Source organism: Pipra filicauda, unplaced genomic scaffold (assembly GCF_003945595.2).
Source record: "Pipra filicauda isolate LSUMZ 115617 unplaced genomic scaffold, ASM394559v2 scaffold67_size6003252_pilon, whole genome shotgun sequence".
NCBI classification, from domain to species: Eukaryota; Metazoa; Chordata; class Aves; order Passeriformes; family Pipridae; genus Pipra; species Pipra filicauda.
In genome coordinates this window covers 2,154,540-2,182,457 of record NW_024104842.1, presented here as the reverse complement: position 1 = coordinate 2,182,457, position 27,918 = coordinate 2,154,540, and the positions used below count along the sequence as shown (strand labels likewise).

Genomic DNA, 27,918 nt, shown 5'->3' with positions numbered 1-27,918 from the left:
TTCCTGAGGCGGGGCCCGCCCGCGCTGCCTCCCGTGACCCGCGGCCGCTCCCAGCTGGTGCTTCCCGGCGCGTCCCGGCTCTATCCCGCCGCGGTAGGCGGCGTTCCGAGGAGGACGGACCCCGGACAACGGGGCGCTCCTGCGGCCGGCCTGGGCCGCCCTCCCGCCCCCTCTGTCCCGCTGGTCCGCGGGCCGCCGTGCCGGGTGCAGGATGACCCCGCCGACGCACTGGGACTTCCCGGTAGAGCTGTGCTGCCGGCCCATGGCATTCGTCACGCTCACCGGCCTGGACGTGGTGTATAACGCCGTGCACCGCGCCGTGTGGGACGCCTTCTGCGCTAACCGCAGGGCCGACCGCGTCCCCATCTCCTTCAAAGTGCTGCCCGGCGACCACGAGTACCCCAAGTGCAGGACGAAGGTACCGAGTGCCCCCAGTCCCGCAGGGCTCCAGCCCGTTGTCCCCGCAGCACGGCCTCGGGAGTGAGGACGCGGGAGTTGGTGTCTCCCTGAGGGAAGGGCCGTGGGCTGGTCTGCAGGGTCCGCAGGGTCCGCAGGCGGCCGAGCACCGCGCCCGGCCGGACCTGTGCTTCTTCTTCCCCCGCTGTTGGAGGGGAAGCGTGGGAGCTTCAAGTCAGGGAAATTGTGAGGGTGAAGGGGAAGCCAAGGGTGTTGTGAGGGAGCGCAATGGGTGCATAGGAGACCGGGTGCCTTAGCTCGTGAGCCAGATGCAGAGGAAGACAGTGTGGTTTGCATTTTAAAGTACTTGCTGTTCTTTGACTCAGCACTAAGGCACCTTGTAAAATTTGAGCTATACTGAAACCTCAAGTTTAACTCTGGAGAAATTAGATATTTGGAATTAGTGTGTTCTGAAAACAGCATGAAGCCTTTAACTAAGTGAAACACAGCAGAAGGAATATTTCTGCTCTACTCTCTGCTTTGCAATGGCAAGTTAAGAAGCAATGTCAATGGATTTAGCCCTTGGAAAACTACATAATTCCATGATGCTGGCAAAGGCAAAGAATTTAAACTGGTGTGTCCTTGCTCTGTTTGAGAGCCCTGTTTTAAATTGAGCCTAATGTTTCATGGCACTATGTGAAACATGCTTCTGAACTTGACCCTTCTCCAGTCTACCTGGAATATGTTGTTCTTTGCTGCTGCTATCTCAGACATAAAGTCTTGATGCCAGGAATCAAGGGATATGCCTTAATAGGGAGCAAAGGCTCACGGGGAGGAGTGTTAAAGGAAATTGACAAACATATTCTCAAGTGACAAGAATGTAGAGGCAATTCTTTTTCTCCTGCTACAAATGTTTGTAAATGGATTTGGTAGCTTGCTTTAATATCCTCAATATTTTCAGAGGACATCCTATGAATGGTATATTCCAAAAGGAATCCTGAAGACTGGTTGGATGAACAAACACCTGAATTTGGTTCCAGCACTTGTGGTGGTATTCTATGAACTAGACTGGGATGAGCCACAGTGGAAGGAAAAGCAGTTGGAATGTGCTACTCGAGTTGAAATTGTCAGGTAGACTTTTTTCACTTGGTTCATAATGTAGTAAAAGCTAATGTAAGTGTAAATTGCAGAATATAAAACATATCTTTTTTTTTCTTAAACACAAATTAAGGGGAACTTGAGCTTTGCTCTTTAACATACAACTGACAGTAAAAAAGCTTTTTTTAACAGTTTATTTGTAAAAGTTACTTAAGTAAAAACAGCCCCTGAAATTTTGCTTGCTAAACTCAGTGCAATTATCCTCTCCCAAAAAAGGGAACACAGCATTCTGTGAATGATGTAGTATATTATTATGTTTGGCTTTTTCTCCTATGTAACATTCTTCTAGTGCTTCCATCTAGACTGAAATCTCATTTTGTTCTGATTATTCAGAATTAAGAAGTGAAACCTTGACACTGTGCTGTGTTGTCTTAATTTTAGGCAAAGTTTGCAGGGAAGAAATACGAAAGTCGCTGTGGTTTTGATTCAGAAAAAAACGCCATTACCTCCAGGTACTTGAAAACTCTGTGCACAGTTGTGAAGTTCTTGTTTTTCGGAAGACCCAAGGGACTGAGCTGACTATTGTTTGTCACATTATCTGCAGTTCTTCATCTAATGTCTTCCACATATATTAAATATGACTGTAGGAAAGTGTAAGGATAAAAAGCACTCAGGGCGGTTGACCCTAAACATTTGATACTTTTCTCCTTAACATCTTCCTCTCAAGTCCAAGTCTGATTTTTGATACACAGTATCAAAGATGGTTTACTAGTGCAATGCACATGAGGTGCCTTCTTGTAAGCAAGTTACATTTTAAACTTTGCTTAAGATCAAGAAAAGCAGTAAAAGCATTGAGAGCTTAGAGGAAAGGTATTTGGTACCTACAAAGGTCTTTCATCTTAACTCTGTTTCAGTCAATAAAATTTTGGAGCCAAGTGGAGCTGTGCAATGTGATACACTTTAACCTTACATTTCTGTAGAGCTGCTGCTTCAGCTGTAGCTGTACACTTTTGAGTGTTTGGCAAAATGTTTTTTTTTGTTTTTGCTCTACCTGCTGTATGTGTTTGACTTTTCTGGATGCTGTTGTATTTCTCAAGACAGAGGGTATTTAATTTTGTGAGAGATGAAAAACTTATGTAATACTTGTAGTTTTTTGCTAGAAACTGCTAGAAAGTTTCTGCAATGTGTTCTGCTGGATGAAGCACATAGTATTCTGAAAGAAGTAAGAAAGAATGTGATCTTGGTTTTAACTTTAGTAGATTTTTCCATATCTTTTAGAGCTTTAGGTCTACCTAAGGTTTGACTTTTAAGCTTTTAGAGCTAGTTTGACATTGTGGCACCACATACCACTTACTTGTGCTTTCCTTGACTTCTCTAGGGGAAGATGTTATTGCATCAGAGAGGGCAGCAGCTTTATGTAATGCTTGTGACCTTTCTGGAAAATCACTCTTTGTACTTCCACACACTGATCATCTTGTTGGCTATATCATAAGGTAAGCACTGTTTTGCTCTGTTTGCTGATTGTGGGTAGGTTTACACAACACCAGGCCTGCTGGCGACAGCTGGTGTACACTTGTCTCAAATGGGGGAAAGAGTTAGCTGAGCTCGTTAAAAGGGCTTTGAACTAGACTTAAAGGGGGAAAGGGTTAAAACCAGGTAAGCCTGGGGACAGCATGCCAGTGTATTGGTGTGCTAGTGAGGACCTTCATTCTGCTGGGTCATTGGAAGTAGGGGATGGAACTTCATGTGGCAGTGAAGACACAAGGGTTATGGCTGTGTTAGGAACCATGGAAGTGTCTGAGAATGATCACGTAGGAATTAGGGCTTCTCCCCTCAAAAAGATGGTGGGATCAATAGCCCAGCTGAAGTGCATCTAAACCACTGCACAGAGCATAGGCAACAAACAGGAGGACCTGGAAGCTCTTGTACAGCTGGAAAACTATGATCTGGTTACCATCATGGAAATATGGTGGGATGATTTGCACAAGTGAAGTATTGCAGTGGATGACTATAAACTCTTCAGAAGGGAAAGACAAGGAAGGAGAGGCAGTGGGGTAGCCCTGTATGTTAGGGAGTGTTTTGATTGGGAGTGTTTCAATTGTCTAGAGCTTAATGATGGTGATGATAGGGTTGAGTGTTTATGGGAAAGAATCAGGGGGGAAGGCCAACAAGGCAGGTATCCTGCTGAAAGTCTGTTACAGATCACCCAACCAGGATGAAGATGCAGATGAAATATTCTATAAGCAGCTGAGAGAAGCCTCATAATTACTAGCCCTTGTTCTCATGGGAGACTTCAGCTTACCAGATGTCTGCTGGAAATACAACACAGCAGAGAGGAAAGAGTCTGGGAGGTTCCTAGAGTGTGTGGAAGAGAACTTCCTGACACAGCTGGTCAGTAAGCCAACTAGGGAAGGTGCCTACTGGATCTGCTCTTTGTAAACAGAGAAGGACTTGTGGGTGATGTGATGCTTGGAGGTTGTCTTGGGCACAGCAATCACAGAATGACAGCATTTTAGATTCTTGGAGAAGTAAGGAAGGGGATTCAATATCCCGCTACATTGGACTTCTGGAGGGCAGAGTTTGTCCAGTTTGGGAGACTGGTTGACAGAGTCCCTTGGGAGGGAGTCCAGGAAGGCTGGACATTCTTCAAGAAGGAAATATTAAAGGTGCAGGAGCAGGCTGTCTCCTGTACTGAAAGACGAGCCAGCGAGGAAGACTGTTCTGGCCTGAACAGAGAGCTTTGACTGGAACCTGGGGAAAAAAAGGAGAGTTTATATCCTTTGGAAGAAGGGGCAGGCAACTCAGGAGAACTACAAGGATTTCATGAGGTTATGCAGGGAAAAAAGGAAAAGGGCCAAAGCCCAAATAAAACTTAATCTGGCTGCTGCTGTAAAAAAAGAAAAGCAAAAACAAACAAATCACACACAAACAAACAAACAAACAAAACCCCAAACAAACAATTAAAAATGTTTCCATAAGCACATTAGCCACAAAAAGAGGGCTAAGGAGAATCTCCATCCTTTATTGGATGTGGGGCAAAACATAGTAACAAAAGAAGAGAGGTACTTAATGCATCCTTTGCCTCAGTCTTTAATAACCGGACCAGTTGTCCTCAAGGTACCCAGCCCCCTGAACTGTCAGACAGAGACAGGGAGCAGAATGAAGCCCCCGTAATCCAAGGGGAAATGGTCAGTGGCCTGCTACACCACTGAGACATGCACAAGTCTGTGAGGCCAGATGGGATCCACCCAAGGGTACTGAGGGAGCTGACAGAAGTGCTCAGTGAGCCACTTTCAGTCATTTACCAGCAGCCCTGGTCAACCAGGGAGGTGCCCAGTCTGATCTCCTTCTATGACCAGGTGAACCGCTTAGTGGTTGAGGGAGCGGTTGTGGATGTTGTCTACCTGGACTGTAGTAAAGCCTTTGACACTGTCTCCCACAGCACGAGTGGTGTTCCCCAGGGCTCAGTAAGGGGGCCTGCTGAATTCCACATCACTTTGTTTCTCTGTGAATTTGAGTAATGACGGTCAGATATGTTGCTTTTAAAGAAATATTATTAAATATCCCAAGATGTTCCCTTCCTCAAGTGAGATAGAGGCAAAGTGAACTTTTCTACTTCTGCAGTGGTTTTGGCCCTGCTGGTTCTAAATGATTTTCCTTACAAATGTGTTATTGTTAAGTTTAACTCTTGGCAGGTTTTTGTTTCCCCCCACCCCACTTCCTGGCTGTGCAGCTCTCTCTTTCTGTTTATGCTAAGTGGCATCTGTCTGACTGCAAATATTATGTCTTTGTCATTTTATAAATTTCTCGTGCTTTCTGTTTTAATATTTACAGGGAACACAACATCAAATAAATTAGGAAGACTTCAAAAACAAATTAGGGAAAGGTTGAGAGACTTGTGTAGATCTAAAAAGAAGGGCTCAAACTAAGGCGAATCATGGTTTAATAGAATTAGTTTTAATTTTCCAGTATATGCTCAGGGAGAGAAGAGGTCTTGGTCTGAGAGGCTAATTCTTCTCTCACCTTTGTATTTATATATAAACAGCATAATTCTCAACATAAATTGATGCTGGTATTGTATCCACGCTGCTCACAAACTGCCACTGGAATTCATCAAAATAGGGTAACCATTACTTCTAGTTTTTCATATTTTACTTTTATTTTGCTAAAGTGGGAATGTTCACCGTGTGTTAACTAGTGTCAGCCTTTGCAAACTGCATTTTATTATGAGATTTATTATGGGATTTGCAACAGTCTCCAAGTTGGTGGGAAAAAAAAAAACCAACAACTGTTTGTGCATATAATCATGTCAGAAGTTCTGGTATAAGTCTTTTAATTTTGACATCTTTAATTGAGATTTCACAGTAATAAAAGATTGTAATTTGTTTTACCCCTCAGAGTGGCTCATGTTCTCTTATATGGCCACAATATAATACCAGAACAAATATACTAGGTTGACTTTATTTGTCTCCCTGTTGTGACTGAATTCATAGTTAACAATTGCTGTCCAGTGGTCTTTCCCATTGTTTTCATTGCCATCCTCTCAGTTGCGTGGCAGACAGAACACAAGTTGTGATCTGCCTTAATCAAGGTCTGCAGTGATCCCTTCTTGGCCAAATCACAGAGTTGGTACTTCAGCCTTTATTTCCTGCATGTGTCAGTGCTATTGCAAGTATTCCTCTCCTGGATTCTGGCCTTGTTCTAATTGATTTTCCTCCTCATGACTTGATCATATAGCATATGGTTCTTAGGTTCTCCTCAGCCTCATACTACATTTGGTGTTCTTTGTCTTCTCCCCCTACAACTTACCTTGGGCTATTTATCTTGCAAACACAAATCCCACTGTTACCTCTGCAAACCAAGTAGCTGTTGATGTTTGGACAGAATAATGAAACCTAGTCTGTGCCCTCATAATTTTTTTTACTGGTATTTTTTTCCTTCCCATTACTCCCCCCAGCAAATAAGATCTCGACCTGTTCAGACACTGTCTGGGAGCCTCAGCAAGGTTTACTTGCCTTGATTTAGGAGCATCTCTCCACTTTCTATTGCCTTGCAAAATCAGAACAGCTTACCCTCAGACTTTCTTAAATTAAATGCTAGAGATTGTTGTATAAGAAGTCAGTATATAAAGCTTGCTTGTTCTACTTCTTGCTTTCCTTATGTGAAGAGTTTTTGTCTGCAGACTCTTAACTGTGTTGTAACTTAAAGAAGAGTTTAGTAATACCTCGAGCTACTTTGCCAACACTGAAATAAGCAGGATTAAAAATAACTTATTTTGAAGAACTTCAGAATTTCTTTGTTTGTGGGAGAAACTTTGTGACACTTATGAGCAACTTTGTTGCAGGTTGGAAAACGCTTTCTATGAGCATGCACAGACTTACTATTACACAGAAATACGAAGAGTTAAATCTCACAAGGAGTTCTTGAACAAAACCACTCATCAGGTAATGTTACCCTGTTTTTGAAGTACTGTGCAAAATTATATTGCATGTTAAAACATGAAAATAAGAGTTGTTTATTGCTTAAATGTTTTTATTCCCCCCTTCCAACTTGAGATGTCCTCTCTCAGTATAGAAAGTAAATCAGGTTTTATTTTCTGCAATTTAAGCTTTTATTTTGATTGGTTTTGTTCTTACATTTGTATTCCTCACATCTGCATTAGAAGAGCTGCATCAAGCTCTCAGATTAAAAAAAGAAAAACTTCTTAATTATCTCTATAGTTTAACCTATTTGAGTGTAGTATCTTAACAAGTTGTGGGATGTGCTTCCCTTAGACATTTTGTACTCAAAGTTGCACTTGATTTGGCTTTTTAACTTTTGCTTTTCAAATCCACTCAGACACACAATGTTCTGTCGAGATTGCCAGCTTCCCTCTCTTGGAATCTGGAATCCAAGTGATAAGCTGCAAACCACAATCAACTCTGTCGTAGAGACTTTGGGGTGTTACAAAGCCTCTCCCTTGTTTCGGGGTAAAAGACTTTGGATAGATTAAGTCTGTTGGAAGATCACTGCTGTGTCATGGTGGCAGAGAGGACTATTAGGAAACAGTTGCATAGTCAGTTTTTCAAGTCTAGTGCTATATTATGTAAATTTCTGAAGTTATCACCTGTATCTGCTTTGTAGGTAACAGGTATGTTCGAATGTTTGTGAATGATGTACACTGTTTGTGTTTTGCAGCTTTTGTTTGTTAGACACCAGTTCAAAATAGCGTTCTTCAGTGAGCTGAAACAGGATACACAGAATGCTCTCAAGTAAGACTCATGTAATCTTCCTCCACCCTCTAAGCCATAGACTGTGATAAATATTTTCCTGAATGCAAAATTATTTAAACATGTATGTAAGGGGCAAGTTCTTCACTGGGAAGAACACACTCATTGAAAGGCAGTTTTTTGTTGTCGGCAGTCCTGTTCTTACATTTTATTATTTTGTATGATTTAACTCTAATTAAAGTATTCGTGCTTAGGAATTACAGAACTGCATATAATCTTGTGCATGAATTGAGGGCTCATGAAACAAACATGCTGGAAATCAAGACCATGGCAGGATTTATAAATTACAAGGTAACAACTGTACTTCTAATCTTTGACAGTCTTTACTTAAAAAAGAACTCGATGCATCTTTAATGTGTGAAAAGTTAATTTTATATTACTTTTACAGAGATGGATTAGAAAGAGTGAAATACCAGTTAGACTTGCAGAGACTTCTGAATTCCATACAAAAGAAAGATCCTTAGCTGAAGTCCGGGATTATTTTGAAGGATTGGAGTTCATTTGAGATGCAGTCATCTGAAAGACTAGATTCCCTTTTAACTCACACTCTGTGCAGGGGGAATGAATGCAAGGGCTACTTGTTCCCTGAATATTTTTGTCTTCTTGTGAAACTTAGGGCGATATAGTTCAGTTACTGCTTGCTAGGAGGAGGAAAGCAACTCGTTAAGAATCAGGCTATACTTCTGTGGTGTTTTAGAGGATTCTAGGTAAAACAAAACTATCCCACCATTTACAACAATCTTGGAGTTGGATTCCATCAAATTCCATTTGCACATTGCAGTCTTCAAAGATTTATATATTTATAGTGGCTCTGCAGTTCTGTGTTACATTTGGCAGTGAGTTATGCACTCTTCCATTGGTGTCCTGGGGAGAAGGGGAAGAAAAGTAGCATTAGATGAAATAGAGGACCATATGGTTTCAGGTGTAGTGCATTATGGTTTACATCTGTTTTTCTCCCTATATTTTTTATGCAGTTTTTGCTCTTCAGAAATATGTAAAATTAGTTTGGGGGGGGGGTTGAGTGTTAATTCTTAGCAACCTAACACAGTGGTTTTTCCTCTTATTTTGATGTTTTTTAGATCTGTCGCCTTTGTTTTCAGCATAATACTCCACTGGATGCAATCGCACAGTTCAGGAAGCATATTGACCTGTGCAAGAAAAAAATAGGAAGTGCAGAACTGGCTTTTGAGCATGCTGCCTGGATGTCTAAACAGTATGTTTTTGCTTAGTAGTTTTTCTGGCTTAGTTTTATATAACCTTATGTAGTTCACTGTTTTACTTGTCTAGACAAGATATAAATTCTGAGCAATTTATCTAAGATAAAGATACATTAGAACATACAAACTGTACACTATTGTTCTGTTTTGCACTGATTATTGACCAATTTTCTCTTTGAATGAACAGAGTATGACACAAATACAGCCATAGAATTTAGATGCAAAAGTTCAGAGAAGTGTAATCTGCCTTAACACTAACCAGAACTTTTAATTGTAGGGTACCTTTCAGTTCAAATTGCTGTTCTGTACATAATCTTGGTTACAAATTTTTTTAACAGGTTTCAGGCTTTTGGTGACTTGTTTGATGAAGCGATTAAGCTGGGATTGACAGCAATTCAAACTCAGAATCCAGGTTTCTATTACCAGCAGGCAGCCTACTATGCACAGGAACGGAAACAACTAGCAAATATGCTTTGTAACCATGATGTAAGTTGGGAGGGGAGAAAACGCTTTGCAAGTAACCAGATAGTAAATTAGCTAATATTGTAGTCTTAAATGGAAGTGGAACAATCTGTAATATGCATAAATGAAATCCAAAGAAGCATCTTTCTGATGCTTATTAATGTTATGTGTATTTGTTGTGTATGGGAAAAGTTACTGCAGAGAAAATGCATTAGTATTTATTTTATTACAAATAATTCTGACATGTTCTTAATATTTTTTTAAAATCTACTTTCTACATCTCTGGATACTTGAAAACTTGATGGTTTGTTTTTCCAGTATATTTTTCTATATGTGCGTTGTATCTGTTGACTTGTGGGAAGCCGAGAAACAAGAGCATTAATATCAGTACATGGTGGAGGGTATTGTTTTAGGGTTTTTCTGATGCTTACCTGGCAGAAAATAAAACACGAACCCTTTTTTGTTACTGTATTTGCTGAATTTACAGTCCTCTGTGATGTATCCCAATCCGGATCCCCTGGAAACGCAAACTGGAGTGCTTGACTTCTATGGGCAAAGACCATGGCGGCAAGGAATATTGAGTATGTTTCTGTGTCTTGTATCTGTGGAGTTTGGACAAACTTTTTTAGCTGCTGATCCTGCCAGCTAACTTAGCAGGCATCAACATGTAATCCGTTTTCCACTGAGATGGATGCAGGGCTGAGACCTCACTCTCTTGTTAGTTGGTTGTACGACTTGAGCAGGTGTCAGTTGGCAGCACAGGAAGTGTGCTTAATCTCTATAACGAACAGAAAAGGAACCTCAGCTTTATGCAGGATCAGGTCTTCAGCAAAGTTGCATAGGCCATGTTGAAGCTCTGCTGCTGCTTTGTTTCTACTGCTGCCCAAGCTACCTGTAATCACTGCGCTGCAGGAATCCCGACTGCAGTGAAACGTGATCCTGGGAAGAGAAGTTGGAGAACTGGATACAGCAAAAGTAATGATGTCTGTGAAAGTGATCTTTATAAGTTCATCCTGCCATCCATACTGTGTCTTGTCAACTGCAGACAGGAGCTCAGGACTTTCTTTTTTTTTTTTTTTTTTTTTTTTAATGGAAAAGTTTTTGGGATTTTGAAATGGATTGAGAGGATGCAATGACTAGATTTTTATCTAAGAAAGGAATTAATGATTTTCCTATTAAGGAGGATGTTTTTCTCAGAATTTCTGACTCTGCATTGTAACATTTTGAGCTATATATGAATATACATGTAGTTCTGAGATCTTCATTGTTGTCTGTGGTTTTACTTCCCTTTCTCCCTTTTCATTTGGTCTTCTATATTCTCTGCATATCCTTTGGGCTTTACTGCTTTATCACTACCCTCTTTAAGACTTTATTCGGTTTACTGTAAATACAGTACTGTCTAACCTCTTTTATCTTGCAGTCCTACTGTTTTAAAATTATTTAGAATCTACTTCTGAAGTTAAACAGTTTTAGATGAAGAGAAACTTTACTTGTTAATATATTAAAGTTAGGGGTTTTTTTGTTCCAGCAAGAGTTTATAGTCTTTTAAAGCCCTATGCAGTTCATGTGATGGTGAGCTCTGTGCTACAGAAACATAAGTTTGTATCCTTATTTGAGATCAGATTGAAAAAAGGATACAAATTTGTCTTAACATACACACTTTAAATGTTAATAGATGCAGTATGAAGACTAGGTGGTTTTACTGTAACTTGCTGATTTTGGGTAGCTTTAGATAATTTCTTTTAAACAAGGGGAAAGATATTTGTTTTCTAGAATTTCCCTTCTAGACAGATATAACTGTCTGTGAGGTGAAAGAATGTGCGACTGTGTTTAAGTCAAAGCTTGCATTGCATATTGCTCACAGAATAAATAGTTCCCTTCGGGTCTGGACAGAATTCCAGTTTCATAGATTTTTTTCATTGTCTTATGCAGGCTTTGATCTTTCTGATCCTGAAAAGGAGAAGATGGGGATTTTATCTCTACAGTTAAAAGAGAAAAATGTCCTTCACTCGGTAAGTTTTATTCTACAGAAAAAAAAATCTGTTTTTAGAACAACACTAATGTTTGTATATATAATGATATCAGTAATGATTTTGTCTGATAGGAGCTAATAATCACTCTGTTGAGTAATGCTGTTGCGCAGTTCAAGAAATACAAATGTCCAAGAATGAAAAGTCATTTGAGTGAGTATAGATAATCAGATGCGTTTTTTAAATTTATTTTGCAAAGGCTTTCAATATTGATCTGGAACTTTTTTTTTTTAATCAGTGGTTCAAATGGGAGAAGAATATTACTACGCTAAAGATTATGCCAAGGCTTTGAAGTGAGTATCTTTCATGATTGCTTCTTTTGCATGCTGTATTCTTACCAAGACCCCATGTCATATTGCTGTGAAATAATGTTGGAAGCTTGTGTAAGATCATCCTTGTACCTGGATCTGATTGAAGCACAAGCTATTGACTACTGAGTCTACAAACTCCACTTTTATTAAAGAAAGCAAAACAGATATGATGAGTCAGTTATTAGAGCAGAAAAACTTCCTGCTCTGAGCTGTTGTGGGAGCTTGCCTTACTGGGCAAATATTATATATTTCTAGCTCACTGATTGAGTGCTGTCTGTCTGTCTCTTGTTTGAAGACAGACATGTATTTACTGTTGTTAGTAGCTGACTGACATTTACATGGAGGAGAAGATAGGCTGCGATAAGCAGATCAATTTGTGTCAAGCTTGATTGTTCTATGGAGAGGCTTTTTTTTTTTTCTGTTAAGTAGATTTTTCTGAAGTAGGCAGAAATTCTTGTCTTAAACAGTTGAGCAGAGTTTAAAAAAATCGCTTCTCTGCTTTTCTAGTAATAACAAACATTGGTCAGTATTAGGAATGTATTAAGGTATGTGGTTTTGTTCTCTTGTGAAAATTTTTCTAGTTTGAAATAGAAAATTCATGGAATAAATGTATTTCTTTGCCACAATTTCATGTTGTTTTCAATAATCATTGCCACATATAAATGGTAGACTTGATTTTAACATTTGTGTTAGTGAAAATTAATTTGGTATTAATGATACCAAATAAAGGCAAGCTTCTAAAAACTATTGGTGAGTATAACTTGTTTTCTCTCGATTTTACTGTGTTGCAGGCTTTTGGATTATGTTATGTGTGAATATCGCAGCGAAGGATGGTGGACCCTTCTCACTTCCATATTGACAACAGCACTCAAATGTTCATATCTGATGGCCCAGCTAAAAGATTATATAACATACTCTTTAGAGCTATTGGGTAGAGGTAGGTATTCTTTTAAGAAATCCACTCAGCCTATACAGAAAAATTTAAGTACATGTATTTGGAAGTATGACAAATCATTGTCAGATACAGTGCTTACAGTACTTCAGATTATTTGACTACAAAATAGCTGTGTACCTGTGCTGAATTTTTACTACCTTCTGTGGTATGCTGGAAGTTGAGTTTGCTTGCTCTTCTATTATAAAATTCGTCACATTCAATTAGACTGCCTCAGGGATATCTGAGGCACAGAGCTTTGTTTGAGACAGTTGAAATAATGTAACAGGAACTTCCTGAGCTTTGGGATGGGAAAAGCATTTTTCCTAGTGACAAAGCTAACACTATATTTCTGGATTTAAAATCACAAATATGCTTCTCTTAGACCTTTTACTAGAACTCTGCTGATGAAATATGCATGTGGTATGTTTTAAGGAAAAAATGTGACACAGGGTGGCTGCACTGTGGTCCATGTAATGTCTCTTACTTGACATTGCAGAAATAATCCTTTCGGGCCCTAAATTGCTAACACCACTATTAGGGTAGGTGTGGTTAAAATGTGTTTGCATCTTCTTTTGGGTAGCCAGGCCACTCTGCTTTGTATTAAAGAATAGCAAACAGTGCAAACCCACCTTTCTTCAAGAGAATAATGTGTATTTTAAATAGTCCTTTTTTCTTCCTGTTACCTTCAGTAGTTGTTTTTTCTAATATTATCGGAACTTGCCTCTCTGCACGTTCTGGAGTTTTCTATGCTTTCTTCTGTTTTTAAACATAAAAACCAGGAAGGCATAAGCATTATTCTTGTGGGATTTTGCTCAAAAAAATTACAAAATGCTTGTCTAACGAAAAAATATTTTACTTGGTTCCAGTGAAAGTAAGAGGAAACATTTAAAATAGGAAAAGTTCTGAAAACCCAATGAATCCTTCATTACTAGTAGATGGATGTTCGAATTTTTTTTCCCAGAATGCGTTATTTGAAAGATGCAATCTAAAGGAAAGATTTATTGTTAAGTTTAAAAAAAAAGAAAGTAGGAACACTTGCTTCTGTCTTGTAACCTTTGGTTTTTTTCTGTTTATTAGCATCTACTCTTAAAGAAGATCAGAAATCTCGAATAGAAAAGAATCTGATAAAAGTTCTAATGGTAAGTGGCAGAACTCCTATTACCCTTTTAAATAATTCTAAGAGTGGTCAGCGTCTGGTAGCCTTTTTTTGCTGTTGTTTGTAATCTTTTACCTGTGTTTAGAATGAAAGCCCTGATCCTGAACCTGATTGTGACGCTGCTGCTGTGAAAGCATCACAAAAACTGTGGGCTGACCGTGTTTCCTTGGCAGGCAGTAATATTTTTACAATAGAAGTCCAAGATTTTATACCATTTGGTAAGTAAGAAAGCAAATTTATGCCAAATCATAAATTTTGATGTAGTTATATTTTGAAAATAACTGATTAGAAAAAAAAACAAACATGAAGTCTGTATTAAAGTGAGGAACAATGCTCCAGCACTGCTGTGGTTGTCTAAATCAGCAGGATAAGAAATAATGAGAGAATTCAGTGATCTGTTATCCCTGATATGGATTACTAAAGAAGAATTTCTGCTTTTTGGAAGACTTCTGTCACTCTGATGTGCTTTGAAGTAGGATTCTGAGGAAAGAGGGCAAAATGTGTGCAAAGTAATACTCCCCATAGAAAGGGGGAATGAATGACTGTTACAGAAGAATTGCATGCAAGTATACAGGACTATCTGTTTTCTGCTGGACATCTGCATCTGTTCTCTGCAAAGGTTTTGGCCAAAGTGACTTTCTGTGACAGTGTTAGTAGTCAAATTTGTCCCACTTACAAACCAAAGTTGTAGGAGTGTACACAGAAAAATCCTTGCTACAATTATTTCAAGAGTGTGCTTCTGGACTATAATGTTGTAGTTTATATGTAACACCTACTTCTTGTTTCTTTTTTTTTTTCAATTCCAGTCCAGTGCAAAGCAAAATTTCTTGCTCCTAGTTTTCATGTTGATGTTCCTGTGCAGTTTGATGTATACTTGAGAGCTGATTGTCCTCACCCTATCAGGTTTTCTAAGCTTTGCATCAGTTTCAATAATCAGGTAACTATGTTCTTTGTATCTCTCAGCTAGTGATAGAAGCTTGTGATAAGAATGGAATAATATCTATTAGTGTTTTTAAACATAAAAAAAATAAAAGCTTTTTTGCAAAAATTATGTTAATACTTAAGCTGAAAGGTGTTTTTGTGGTTTCTTTTCCATTATCTATCACTTTTGACAAGTGTAAAAACTTGTCAAAAGTTTTTACTCTTGATAAAAACTCCAAAATGCAGTTTGATTAGTTCATCTATTGTATCTTTTTTTTTTTTTCTGTGAAGCTCTCTGTAGTTTCAGAAGGATCATTTTGGTGTCTTATTTCTTGTAATGCATGAAGTTGCATTAATGTAATGGATATCTTGTGTCAAAGAATTGCATTGTAATTACTTGCGAAGTCTAACTTTGATAATGTGAAAAGTAGGAAGAACCCATATAGTTTGATCCAGTTACACAGAGCCTTAATATTTGCCATACTGCCATTATTCTCTAAAGATGTCTTCAATCTGAATTTATCAACTTTCTTCCCACTCCCTCATTGTAGGATTACAACCAACACTGTGTAGTAGAAGAAGCCTATCAAAAAAGTGATGTTCTAGAACAGTCATCACAAGGAACAATGTGCTTAGTGCCTGGCAAAACAAGAAAGTTCTCCTTCAAATTTGTTGCAAAAACTGAAGATGTAGGAAAGAAGGTTGAGGTTTGTCAATTTATGTTGCAGCTTTCTTACTGTTACATACAATGAACTCAGACTACAGTGTGCCTCTGATCTGGCACCAGTTAAGTCACTGCTGTTCTGAATGTTTGAATTCTTGAAACTGAGTATCAAAAGTGAGAGTAAAACTCTTGACAACGCCAAAACAACAACAAAAAAAATTACAAGAACTTAAGTACTGCTCCAAGATTTTTTGGGGGTTTTAAGTTGTGGGTTTTTTTAGATATGTGCAATACATTAAAAAAAAACCCAAAATGTGAGAGGTGGTATAGCACTATGGGGGGGTAGGAAACTGCAGCCTACTATGCTGCACACACATGAGCATGGATACTTTTCCCACTGCTGTTTCATTAAATGAAATCCTGGGGTGGTGAGGTGCTCAGTCTGCAAAGCTGCCAGAAGCTTTTTGATGATACATGTGCTTATTGTGCCGGCATATGTTGAAAAACTCTATTCTTACAGTAGGCGATAAGAAGAGAAGGTTACCAATACATGTTCAAATTTCTGTCCATCAGATCACTTCTGTGGACTTGATCCTGGGAAGTGAATCTGGCCGATGTGTGATTCTGAACTGGCGAGGAGGAGGGGGAGATGCTGCCTCTTCTCAAGAAGCATTGCAGGCAGCACGTTCTTTCAAGCGAAGACCTAAGCTTCCAGACAATGAAGTGCACTGGGACAGTTTGACTATTCAGGCAAGCACTATGTGAGTAAAAACTTGAAAAAATATATATATATAAATTATGTATCATTGTGAGTCTCCTGTGAAGTCCTGATCACTCTGTTTAAGAAGATAAAAGGCTTGTTTGGACTTCTTCAATACAAGCTTTTTAGTATGTCTTTGCTTAACTGGGGATAAGATAGATACAATCCAATTCTTTAGGACTCTTTAGGCTCCAGATAGCTGGGAGCACAGAAAAAGCTTGCAATGATCTCTGAGTCTGCCAAGAATACTTTAATTCTCCCCTTCACCTAACTTTGCTATGCAGATTTTTCCCAGATTTTTGTGCAAACTGGGAGGTGTTATTGCTCTCTTATGAAAGCTATCACACAAAGAATCCCTTAAAAAATGTATTGGAAAGCTATTATTAATAATAAAAATAATTAAATTTGATCGCAGTTGGTGTGAGTGCTTTTTTCTTTCCTGACAGAACATCTGAACCATTAATGCTTATTCCTGGGGTTCCAAAGTGGTCTGTTTTTATTGAGTTTTTCCCATCATACTGCTTTTCAGGAGCCTCACATGTCTTAGTTTAATAGGCCACTAGTTGTCAGACCTCTCTTAAACAGTAGACTGGTTTAGTCTCCTTTAAACTAGGCTTAAAACATGTTATTTAAGAAACATACAATAACTGAGTCTCTTCTCTTAAAGGATTATTTCTAGAGTGCCGAACATTTCTGTTCAGCTCCGTCATGAACCTCCTGCCCTGACTAATGAAATGTATTGTTTGATTGTGACAGTCCAGTCACATGAGGAGACGGTGGCCAAAGATGTTAAGCTTACAGCAGGTTTAAAGCCAGGTATTTGGAGTTATTTTCTTTTAATCCAGCAGTCTTATAATTGAGTCCTCATTCTTGATGCAATGCAGAGAAAGTAAATGGCTTTCCCGCAGTAATTAAGTTGGGAATGATGAAATACCAGTGGTAAGAACAAGAGCTAACAGACTCATTCAGTTACGATTATTTTAACCATGGCTTGTCTGTGGTGTTTACATGGGTATTTTCAGAATATAAGTTTTTACCATCTTGAAAGAAAACATGGAAGCTTTTGTATTCCTTTCTAGCTTTTTATTTAATTTGCTCATAACTAAGCTTTTCTTTCCCCTAAAGAGAGATCTTTTCCTTGCTGAGACTGAGATGAAAACATTAGACAGCACTAGATAAATGTTTTCTAGGTATGGTCTTTGTGGGTTTTCTCCTATGCTCACCCTGTGCTTTTTTTCCTCTGCTCTGGACTTTGTAGTTTGGCTTTTAAACCACTTCAGATTTGGAGAACAATGGAGAACTGAGGCAGTATTTCTTTGAATGAAAAGTTAAAAATGCAAATATTGTATGTGTAAGCTCTAGTTAGCTGTATATAGATATTGCTGATAGTTTTCAATATGTCAAGCCCAAATGTTACTCTTGGTATTCCTATTAGTAGCAACTATCCTAAAAGGCAAAAATATTTTTGAGCCACGAACATAAAGGATGCCATGTGTTCTGTGTATTCTGAAACAGAACCACGTACCCTCTGCAGTTGTATGGTTCATTAAAGTCAGTGAAGTGTTCTCGAAACTTGTTTAATTGGATGTTTGGGCTTGGCTCCTGAAGCAGCGTTTAATAGATGGTCTCTTTTTTTTCTTGGGTTTTTTCCTTGCTTGATCTTAACCCTTTAACATGTGATATGCAAGGTCAGTGTGGGCTTGCTAGTTGCATTAAAAGAACAATTGAAATGTGACATTTCATTGATAGGGAAGGTGATGTATTTTCCACAGTTGCAACTCTGGCAAGATGTGGCTTGTTTTGCTTTGAAAATTATCCCACATAATTGCAGTAATGCCATTATTCTAGTTAAGCTCTGACCAGAGAATGGTGTCACTTAACATCTATACGTTTGTTGTTATGTATTTTCAATACCAATTTGGAAGAACAGATTTAAAATATGTGAAATCATTAAACCATGCTCTTGAAAACAAAAAAATCACAGGACAGTGAAACTTTTGTTTTTACTTCATTATAGAGTATCAAGAAAACTTGGATCACGTAATCGTGTTGTGTTACATATTATGGTAGGGAACATCTAGATGTGATTTCTGATTTTTGAGATACTTTTTCCCTGGCCTAAATAGCTGAAACAAACTTGCAGGGATGTGAACCCTTCAACTTAAAAACTTAAGATGGTGTTCAAATCTACCCTCTACTGGTACTTTTGAAAGATTCCCTCAACAAAATCAACAATGTTAATTCCTTATGCATTGCTTTTTTGAGATTAATATCGTATTACTTTTAGTTATTGTTTTCATGCTTTAGTGATGTATGCCTGTGTGGATATGAAGACAGTTTTTAATCCTAGGGCAAGATGCCAACCTGACTCAGAAAACTCAGGTAACTCTTCATGGAACAGATGCCTGTGATGACTCTTTTCCTGCACTGCTTCCTGACATTCCTGTAGGAGACTTGCAACCAGGGGAGAAGGTGAAGGCTTAAAACCTTACTTCTGTATCACACTTGAGAAAATAGGGACCAACTAATAAACTCTCATAGAAGGCCAAATGTTTACTTTCAGATATATGAACCAATAAATTAAATACTTATAGCATATTTAACCTACTATTTACATGTAGTTTAGTATTTCTTTAACTAGATTCTCTTTTGGACTAAGTTTAGGAATAAGGTATGTTCTGGGGTTGATGATACGGCAGGGAGATAAGAAATAAGGAGGCTAATCTCAACTGTTAATTAAATGCACTGCCTAATGGACAGTAGATAATAGTCAGCAAGTGTGATTCATTGTGGTAGAGGATCAAATATGCAGGTTTTGCACCAAACTGAAGCTGTGATCAGTAAATTAGCAATCAGGTATATCACATATTACAGTTATGGGTCTTTCCTTGTACTGTTAAGTAACAGATGAGCATCAGTAGCAAAGCAGCTGGAGCTGTGCTACTCTGATTAAAACTCACTGCATGATTAAGATCAAAGGAGATTTCTTATGGTCAAAAAAATACCCATTCTACTATTGCCCTCTTGGACCAAGTAAGATGATTAATACATTTTGGACAGTTCTATGTCTAATAATGTAATTTAGGTATAGCTTAACTCACACAGTCTCCTTTATTTTGCAGCTGGAAAAACCAATCTACATTCGTTGTGGAACAGTTGGTGCAAGAATGTTTCTGTTTTACATTTCTTACTTAATCAACACTGTTGTTGAGGGGAAAGAAATCCTGTGCAAGTGTCACCGGGTAGGTTTTAAAGATGCACCAATTGCTGGAGATACATTCATGGAATGCAAGAAATATTTTAAAAGCTGTAATTTCAAGTGTCTTAGAAACCTTTCTTGTAGATAGGAAAAAAAAAAAGCTAAATCAGCATTTGGTATAATCAGCAGATAAATCAGCATAATGGTAGCCCTTTCTAGGGTGAGCCATTTTGTAACTATAAGCAGAAGTTTTCTATATTTATTCTTAAATATGTTTAAAGATATATTTTTCCCTGGGGAGGACTTGGTTAAAATGATAATTAAAAATAATTTTACATTAGTAATCTTTGTCATCAACAGCCAGGTCTGAAACTCTTCTTTCTACCTCTTTGTTACCTATACAGGATGAAACTGTAACCATAGACACAGTGTTTCCCTTTGATGTTGCTGTCAAATTTGTTTCCACGAAGGTATGTGTTTGAAAAGTTGCTGATATTTTGGAATCACACCACTTTGGAGAGTTGCACCCTGTTTGGTCAGAAATAGTCAGAACTTGTGTCTGTCTTTGACAGTTGGAGCACTTGGACAGAGTATTTGCAGATATACCATTTTTACTGATGACAGACATCCTGAGTGCCTCTCCTTGGCCTCTCACTATTGTAACTAGCCAGCTACAGCTGTCAGCTTCCATGACCCCAGTAGATCAACTGGAATCTTATGTGGAGAATGGTAAGTTTTCTTAGAGTATGCTCTCTATCAGGAGGATACTTTTTGCATAACTTGAGAGTAATAGAAGGGGACATTTTAAATGTTTGTTTATCAAACCCTGAATAGAAGAAAGCTTCTTAATACTCTAGTTGCTTGCCAGAATGCAACTTGGACAGCAGTATGCTTCAAAACGTAGTTCTGTTTCACTAGATCAAGTAAGTAGACTTGAATAATGGATGGTAAACAAAATTCTAAATATAACAGTTGTAAGGAAAAGCACCTGAAAGTACTTCTGAAATGCCACTTAGATATCCATATGAAAAGGTACTCAATGTTTCCAGTTTTTATGGGCTATGCATACTTTATGGAATGCGAACACTTTACCATGTGATAGAGGCAACATCCAAAGACCAGTGATCAATGCTCATGATTGCAGCCACAAAACTGAAAAATATGAAGCTAGAAAGGGTAGATTATAAAAAACCAATTAGTAGTAAGTGTCTTTTTTTTTTTCTAATATTGCCACAATTTACCAACTTATTACTTAAATTTGAAAAAAATTTTCTTGCAGCTCTTACCCATTAAAACTGCAGTATGTTACAGTTAAATAAATGGAGTACTTAACAATAGAGCCAATCCAAAATCTTAGAACAAAACATTCTTTGCATTTGCGGGGTTGGAGATGTGAAAATATGTATTCTATCAAAAACTTTGAATCAAATGAGGCAGTTTTGGTGGCTGCCTGATTGTGGGGCAACTGTCCACCCATGCAATCAAGGACTTGCAATACTCTAGTTAGTTCCTCTGTAGATTCAAAGGTTGCCTGGCAAAAAGCAATTACTTCCCATGTCCTTTACTCTTCAAACTATAATATTTCATCTTCAGCTCTGGCACCTTGTGCTTCGTGACTCAATTGATTACTCCTAAAGAGCAAAGTGCCAGGACATATGAGCCCTACAGGTACCAACCATAGGTGTCCATCTTTTGGTTGATTTTTTTTTTTTTTTTAAAGATTAATGATTAATTTTGAAAGACTAAAACCTATTTTGTTAGTACTTTTTAAAAATCACTCTCTAAATGAAAAGGTACTTTTTCTTAGTTCATTTGGTCAGAAAAGAAAAGAAGAAAAAGAGTGAAAACTCAAAGCCAGTAGATTTTTCTTGTGTTCCTTCTCTTCCCCACCACTCGTCCATTTGGGTGGGAGAGGGGAGGTATCCATGTTCATATTATTTTCAAGCATCAGAGACCTCTTACGCTGATGTCTTGGAATTTGCTGTAGGAGAAGTGTAGAATTTGAACTGTCATTATTTTGCTTTTTATGCGTGTTTATGAACTCTAAATTTCAAATGACTCATTCTGCGTGTACATAAAAGACCTCATAATGCTGATCAGAAAGTAAACTGTCATATGCTTGCTTATGTCACTCTTTCATGTGTTGAAATACTTTGCAATCTATTGAATTTATACATTATGTAGGTATAGTTTGCAGAGCACTTCAAAGGCCTTTCTGGCTGAATGCTTGTGTCATATTGGATTTTTAGACTTGGTGGCTTCTGCATAAATTTTATGCTTTGATTTTAAACAAAATCTTGCTGATAGTTGTTTTACAGACAGGTGAGAGTGCCAGTGAGTGCTTCTGCCTTCGCTGTCCTCCAGTTACTAATGCTACTGGAGTGGCAACTGGGTGTTATATAATTTCCTGGAAGAGGTAAGCATCTCTTGGCCCTGATGGGGAGACGAAGTAAGCTGATTTGTTCTTAGGGATGATAGTGAGTTGTTGGTTTGGTTTTTCTTTGGAGGGGGGTGGAAGTGCAAAAAAAGCAAAAAAAAGTTTTGGATCTTTCTGTAGCAAGACTTTGGACCTTACTAATTACTGCTTAGTTAGTTAGACTTTTGATAAATCCATATTTCATTTAAGAGATAAATATAGGATTATGGTTTTAGCATTAGAAAGAAGAAAGCTTCATGGAAGATCTTAGACCAATTACAAAGCTATTTTGTCACCTTCTACTCCCTGTCTTCTCCAGTCATGAAATACTTGTGTATTTCTGTTTTTTCTTTCCACCACTGAAACTACTAGTTTATTTGAAGCTACTGAAATATTAATTTAGTCACATATAATGATGTTCTTTTGGTGTACTTGCTTGATACTTTATGTTGTATAATATTCAACATGGTCTGCATTTGACTTTTTCCTGCAGAAGTTCACCTGTGGAAAGTGTACCTGTTGTTAGCACAGTCATCACTCTACCACACGTGATTGTAGAGAGCATTCCCCTCCATGTTAATGCAGGTAATATTAATTTGGCAACATATATGTCCCAGTTAGAATTTTTAGGACTGCCAAAATTTTTTACAGAACCCAGAGCTTGCATTGACTGTAGCAAAAGACAGAAAACTGATGCTGGATATTATGGGGCTAGTGAAATAAACCATATCATCACTTAGACTGCCTCAAGCCTTGCCCTGCTTTTCCCCCTCGAAGGGAAGAGCAGGAAGCTAGTTACATGAATATTTTCTCCTAAAAGCTGTCAATGGATTGACCTTTATTACACGGCAGCACAGAGGCTGGACTTACCTGTGCTGATGCTGCCTTCCCAGTAGGTTTCTCTAGATGCCCATGGTGACAGTTGTTCCATCCACACCCACCCTGGCTGCATCCCAGGAAAGAAATAGCCCAGAGAGTTGAAGATGCTTGTAGGCAGGTGAACTGTTTCTCTTCTAGCATTTCACCTGCACAAGAACAGAGGGGTACTGAAATGCTCACTGAACACACGTAATTCTGATGCTTTCCTTGGTTAGGCTTCATTTTTACTGAGATTCTTCCACCATCCTATCCTATATTTTAAAGGAGCTTCTTGACAGTATCTGATTAGATTTGGTAAGCTGAAAATACCCAGCAGCAGCCAAAGTGACTTCCTAGTTATTATTCTTAGGCAGTGTTAGCAGTTAAGAGGTTTGTAACTAGATGTTGAAGAAGTGTTACTGGAAAATTGTAGTGAAGTTGTGTTCTTTTCTTTAATCTGTTTCTAAAAAAACTTGTCAGAAGTGCTTTAGATGCCTAGTTGTTGTATCTTTTTTCTTCAAACTTTTCACTGCTTTTTTGCAATAGACTTTTTTTTTCTTTTTTTAATGGAACTTGAAATGCACTTTGTATTTGAGATTTCTTACTTTTTTTCTGAAGATCTGCCATCATTCGGTCGAGTCCGAGAATCCTTGCCTGTCAGGTATCACCTGCGAAATAAGACCAACTTAGTCCAGGATGTGGAGGTGTCCGTGGAACCCAGTGATGCCTTCATGTTCTCTGGCCTTAAACAGGTACAAAACTGTCACATCTACTGGTCTTGCTGGCTTCTCTGGTAGTGAAGAATACATTGATTAGACTTCTGCTGATGTGCAGAGAGGACAAACTCATTGGTTTTTAGGTGTTTAAAGTATGGTAAATTCTGTCTGGAAGAATATGGAGATGCAGATTCCCTTTGAAAAAGGGCTAAATGGAAGTCTGACTAGGAGCTGTTTGTCATGTTGTTTATAGGTAACATGGTGTTTCAGTGTAGAAGCAATAGTTTAAATTAGAATAGGCAATTATTTACATTCTCTCCAGCTTCAGAAAGTAACCATTGTATAAGTAGAAAGTAACCAGAGGACTGCTTTTAGACACAGGACACCTATATTTGTGGCTTTCTTTTTTTTTTTTAAGATTCGATTAAGAATCCTTCCTGGTACGGAGCAGGAAATGTTATATAACTTCTATCCTCTGATGGCTGGATATCAGCAGTTACCTTCTATTCACGTTAACTTGATGCGATTCCCGAACTTCACCAATCAGTTGCTCAGACGATTCATCCCGACACACATTTTTGTAAAGGTAAGGCTGTGGGAAGTGACCTGTGTTTAAAGGCTCTCCTTGGGGCTCCTCAGGTTTTGGGGGACAACCATTCCAGCTCTGTTCAAGCTGAGTGTTTCCAAGCAGACTAAAACAGCCACCTTGTAACAGAGTTACTTGCTTTGAAAAATCTCGTGTTGTGCCTTGGTGTTGTCAACCAAAATCTTCAGGAAATCTGTTTCAGTGCAATGCATATTTGGTTATCGTTAGGTGAACAAGCTGAACGTGCTTGTCCTTTCCCTGTTGTTTTGTTTCATGTCTTACTCTGTTAAATGAGTTTTAAAGTTTCCTCTATGTTGAGCATAGTGGAGTGAGCTAGATATAATGAAATATTTTCAATACCAAAATTTGTAGCACTTCTGAAAAAAGAAGTGTTTGAGCAACCCATATGACTAGGTTCAGAGACACTGCAGCATCCCACACCTCCCTAAATAACTTTTAAAAACACATTTTGTCAGTGAATCACTCAGTGTAGATTTTTTTCATAAGTGATATAACTCTGAAGACAGTTCACTCATGCCATGAAAAACAGATCACGGTGGTCTTTTGACTTTTTAAGAATCACTTAAATTCAATTGCCTAAAACAATGCTTCCTCATTCCACTGCTGCTGTCTCCAGAATATTTTCTTCACTTTTTATTCAGGCTCTTAACAACGAAGGAACCTGAAGAGTTTGTTTGTATGATTTGAGATAGACTTGTCCAGACATCTTTAATCATGTTTCTAGGAAACAGGCCTGCCATTCTTTCAATTTTGTTTTAACAAAAACAGATAGGCAGAACTTACTTTTTACATGTAAAAATTGATTGTCAAGGTGTCCCCCTAAGTAAATTGAAAAGGCATTTACCCTCAAAAGCATGGTGTTCAGAACACTCCTGTGGACTCTTTCAGGCTTCAGAATTCTTTGATTTTGCTTTGGAATTGTCAAGACCTCAGAAAAGCTTATTGACGGATGCCTTTTCTTTAAAACTTCCTCCTTACTCTCTCTCATCTCTAGTGATGTTGCTTAAAATTTCTCCAAGAAACTGTCAGTCTCATTCCTGTTTTATGCACTGATAATTTTCAGCTTTCTGTCCTGCAATAAAGATCAAAACTCTGATCAGCTGGGCCTTGTGCTAAGCTGTGTATGGAGAAGGCATTTAACAGGGCAGTTAAAGAGCTGAAGCCTCTACCAAGTACTCACTGGGCCAAACTGAAATTTCAGCTGGATGTCCTCTGTGTTTCTGCTGCTATTGGAAACGTTTAGAACTCAGGATAAGCTTAATGCTACACTTGTGTACCAGAGCTACATTGATAACACAGTGTATTGCAAAGTTAGTTTCCTAGTAGCCTTAGCCTTTTCTGTTTGGTATTTGGTTTTTTTGGGGGGGAGTTGTTTGGGTGGTTTGGTTTTTTTTTAATTCTCTGCCTTTATTTTCTTAAAGCCTCAGGGTCGTCAAGCAGATGATAACTCGATTGCAGCTGCATAACTTTGAGACCTGTACCTCTGCACTTAAAGAAAATGGGATGTTGCACAGAATATGTAAAACTTACTTTGGAAATATGGCTGTGATCAAACCATAAGAATTAAATTTTATTATAAAGTTACAACGCTTAACAGAACTAATGTGTAAAAAAAAAAAGCTAATATTTCACAGACTTTCTTTAAGGAATAAACATATGGGGAAATCTTGGTGCTTTATATATTTAACAGGAACATTCTTTTGAAGTTAATTTTGAATGTCAAACTCTGAAAAGCATTATTTAGGCATATTAAATGTCTTGAGTATTTAAGTGAAGAAATGCTAATTCATGTGACCAAAACTGAAAGATGTTTTCATAGTTAACAGTACATAGTTTAAGTGCAAAGTTTGTACTTACTATTAGAGACATACAACAATGAAAATGATCATTCTTTACAGAAGTTTGCCCTGTGCCACTAGTCTAGAGAGCAGAATAGGTTGTGCAGTAGCACCGTAAACTACAACTGGTTGCATCATACTGTTGGAATTGAGCAGCCTATTTATCCTTTAAAACTGTAACTTTAAAAAGCCACAGTTTCTCCTGGGTAAGCCATACATTCAAATTGGAATTCAGCAGCTGGTCTAATGAACAGAGGGATTTGTTCTTAACAGTTGGACTATCCAACCTGAAGCTGATATGGTTTGCGATTATTTTTACACACACAGCTTCCAGATGAAAGACATGTCTTGGTAGTCTTCTGCTGTGTGAATTTAAAAAATAGACATCCTACTGTTGTACAGCTCCAGATGAACTGGTGTTTAAAATACAGTAAATTATGTATATATTAAAAATTGCATTGTGAAAACTTGCATTGTTTAACTTTCTAAATAATTACATTTTGATTGCTTGGGAAATGCCTTATTTATTGTCAAAGTGAAGTTCTAATAAACAGCTTGTGACAGAGTACTGCTGAAACCGTGTCCTTAATTGCATTGTTTTCACAGTGGTTTCATAACTCTAGTCTCTCTTGTGGGCTGATTCATTCATCTGTGGCACTGAAGTCCAAAATCACAGCTGTGATACTCAGAGGAAAGCATGAGTGAAGTCCTGAAAAAACATGTGAGCATATACAGTTTTTTTCATGGAGTACAGATGTAGTTATATTATGAGGGTTTTTTTCATTGTGTAGAGGAGGATAAGAAGGTGACTGATAAACTGTGCTAGGAAAAAGAAATGAAACCTTCCTTATTCTTTGCTTAAATATACTGAACTAAGTGGCAGTCATGGAATAGGTGTCTTATCTCTCTTTTTTTTAAGAGTGGAAAATATATTTCATTTCCAGATTTTTTTTTTTTTTAAGTAGCCAGTCAGGTTACAGCATCTCTGGCACCTCCGTTACTGCTTCTTAAACTACTTGCATCAGCATGTCTTTTAAGTGTTTGGTGGAGAACTGGGGTGCTTTCCCTCAACCCCAAAAGTGTCTAACACTGAAACAGTGATTTGTATTCCTTTCAGAGGGGAGATAGCATAAAACACTTTCATGGTTACAATAATATTGAAGTCTTAAATGAAGTGTGTAAATAGCTTCCTGCTTAAAATGGTGAGTAGTAAAGGTAGGAACTATATAAAAATGGAAATACAGAAATGCAAATATATCTCACAGCATGAAAAAAAATACTTTGCCATTGTTACGATTCCTATTTTTTTTCATTCACAAAGGGAATCTTTTCTTATTTTGTGTGATCTTACTATAGCCATAAACAATACAAAGTAAAATTTTTGTCTTAGTTGTCTCTAAAGTGCTAGGCATACCTTTTATGCTATGTAAATGACTGATGTGAATGAAAACATTCAACAAGCAGGAACCACCTTGTTAAAAATGCTAGAGAAGTGATTAATGATGACTATCTTTCTGACTCATAAACTCTAATGCTGAGGGGAATGTTTGTGATTCATAACCCAAATCCCTTTGGAAGTCTTAAGGAAATAAAAAGGGCACATATATTTCAGTGTAAGTGCAATTTTTTTTATTATTTACTGTATTTTGAATGTTGCTCATCAAACTTCAATGTATATTACTTAAATGTACTCTATTTTAATTGGAACTAATTAAGTATCAAAGAAAGAGAAGCTACTTAAAAAATAATTTAAAAATAGCTCTCAGGGAAAAAAGATTGAGATCAACATGTCCAGACTGCTGCTGAGCTGGAGATTTAGCCCCAGCACTACCGTTTTGTCCCCTTTTGTGCTACTTGGCCCATGAGAGGGGAAGAACATGTGCTTCCCCTCTCGTGCACTGAGATGGGACATTTCCCCTCATCTCTGACCTGGCTACAGCGAAATCTGGAGCAAAGAAAGTACTCTATTCCTTCTTCATTGCTTCCAACCACTGAACTCTATTTATAAGAAGTTAAGGAAAAGTGAAGGATTAAAAGATTTTCATTTCAAATTCATTTTTAGGGTC

The 27,918-nt window shown here is 38.0% G+C and overlaps 1 protein-coding gene across 1 annotated transcript; it reads left to right on the top strand.

Moving 5' to 3' along the window:
• The first annotated feature begins 36 nt into the window (after positions 1–36).
• On the top strand, positions 37–26,429 carry TRAPPC11 (trafficking protein particle complex 11). The gene is made up of 29 exons (XM_027735404.2): positions 37–418; positions 1,358–1,527; positions 1,936–2,006; positions 2,873–2,987; positions 6,839–6,938; positions 7,672–7,745; positions 7,958–8,054; positions 8,843–8,976; positions 9,319–9,466; positions 9,930–10,023; positions 11,375–11,454; positions 11,547–11,625; positions 11,711–11,765; positions 12,575–12,720; positions 13,795–13,856; positions 13,959–14,091; positions 14,680–14,810; positions 15,346–15,501; positions 16,032–16,219; positions 16,886–17,034; positions 18,569–18,690; positions 19,341–19,460; positions 19,822–19,887; positions 19,990–20,146; positions 21,725–21,833; positions 22,327–22,418; positions 23,310–23,443; positions 23,826–23,993; positions 25,436–26,429. Exons 1-29 carry the CDS (start codon positions 212–214, stop codon positions 25,478–25,480), a joined length of 3,402 nt encoding a protein of 1,133 aa, XP_027591205.1. The 5' UTR covers positions 37–211; the 3' UTR covers positions 25,481–26,429.
• Positions 26,430–27,918: the final 1,489 nt, after the last annotated feature.

Excerpts from the sequence above, each read along its gene's own strand:
- TRAPPC11 (XM_027735404.2), top strand. The coding sequence starts at position 212 with ATGACCCCGCCGACGCACTGGGACTTCCCGGTAGAGCTGTGCTGCCGG. Across the intron at positions 1,528-1,935 it reads ACTCGAGTTGAAATTGTCAG|GCAAAGTTTGCAGGGAAGAA; the intron begins GTAGACTTTTTT and ends TCTTAATTTTAG. Across the intron at positions 9,467-9,929 it reads ATATGCTTTGTAACCATGAT|TCCTCTGTGATGTATCCCAA; the intron begins GTAAGTTGGGAG and ends CTGAATTTACAG.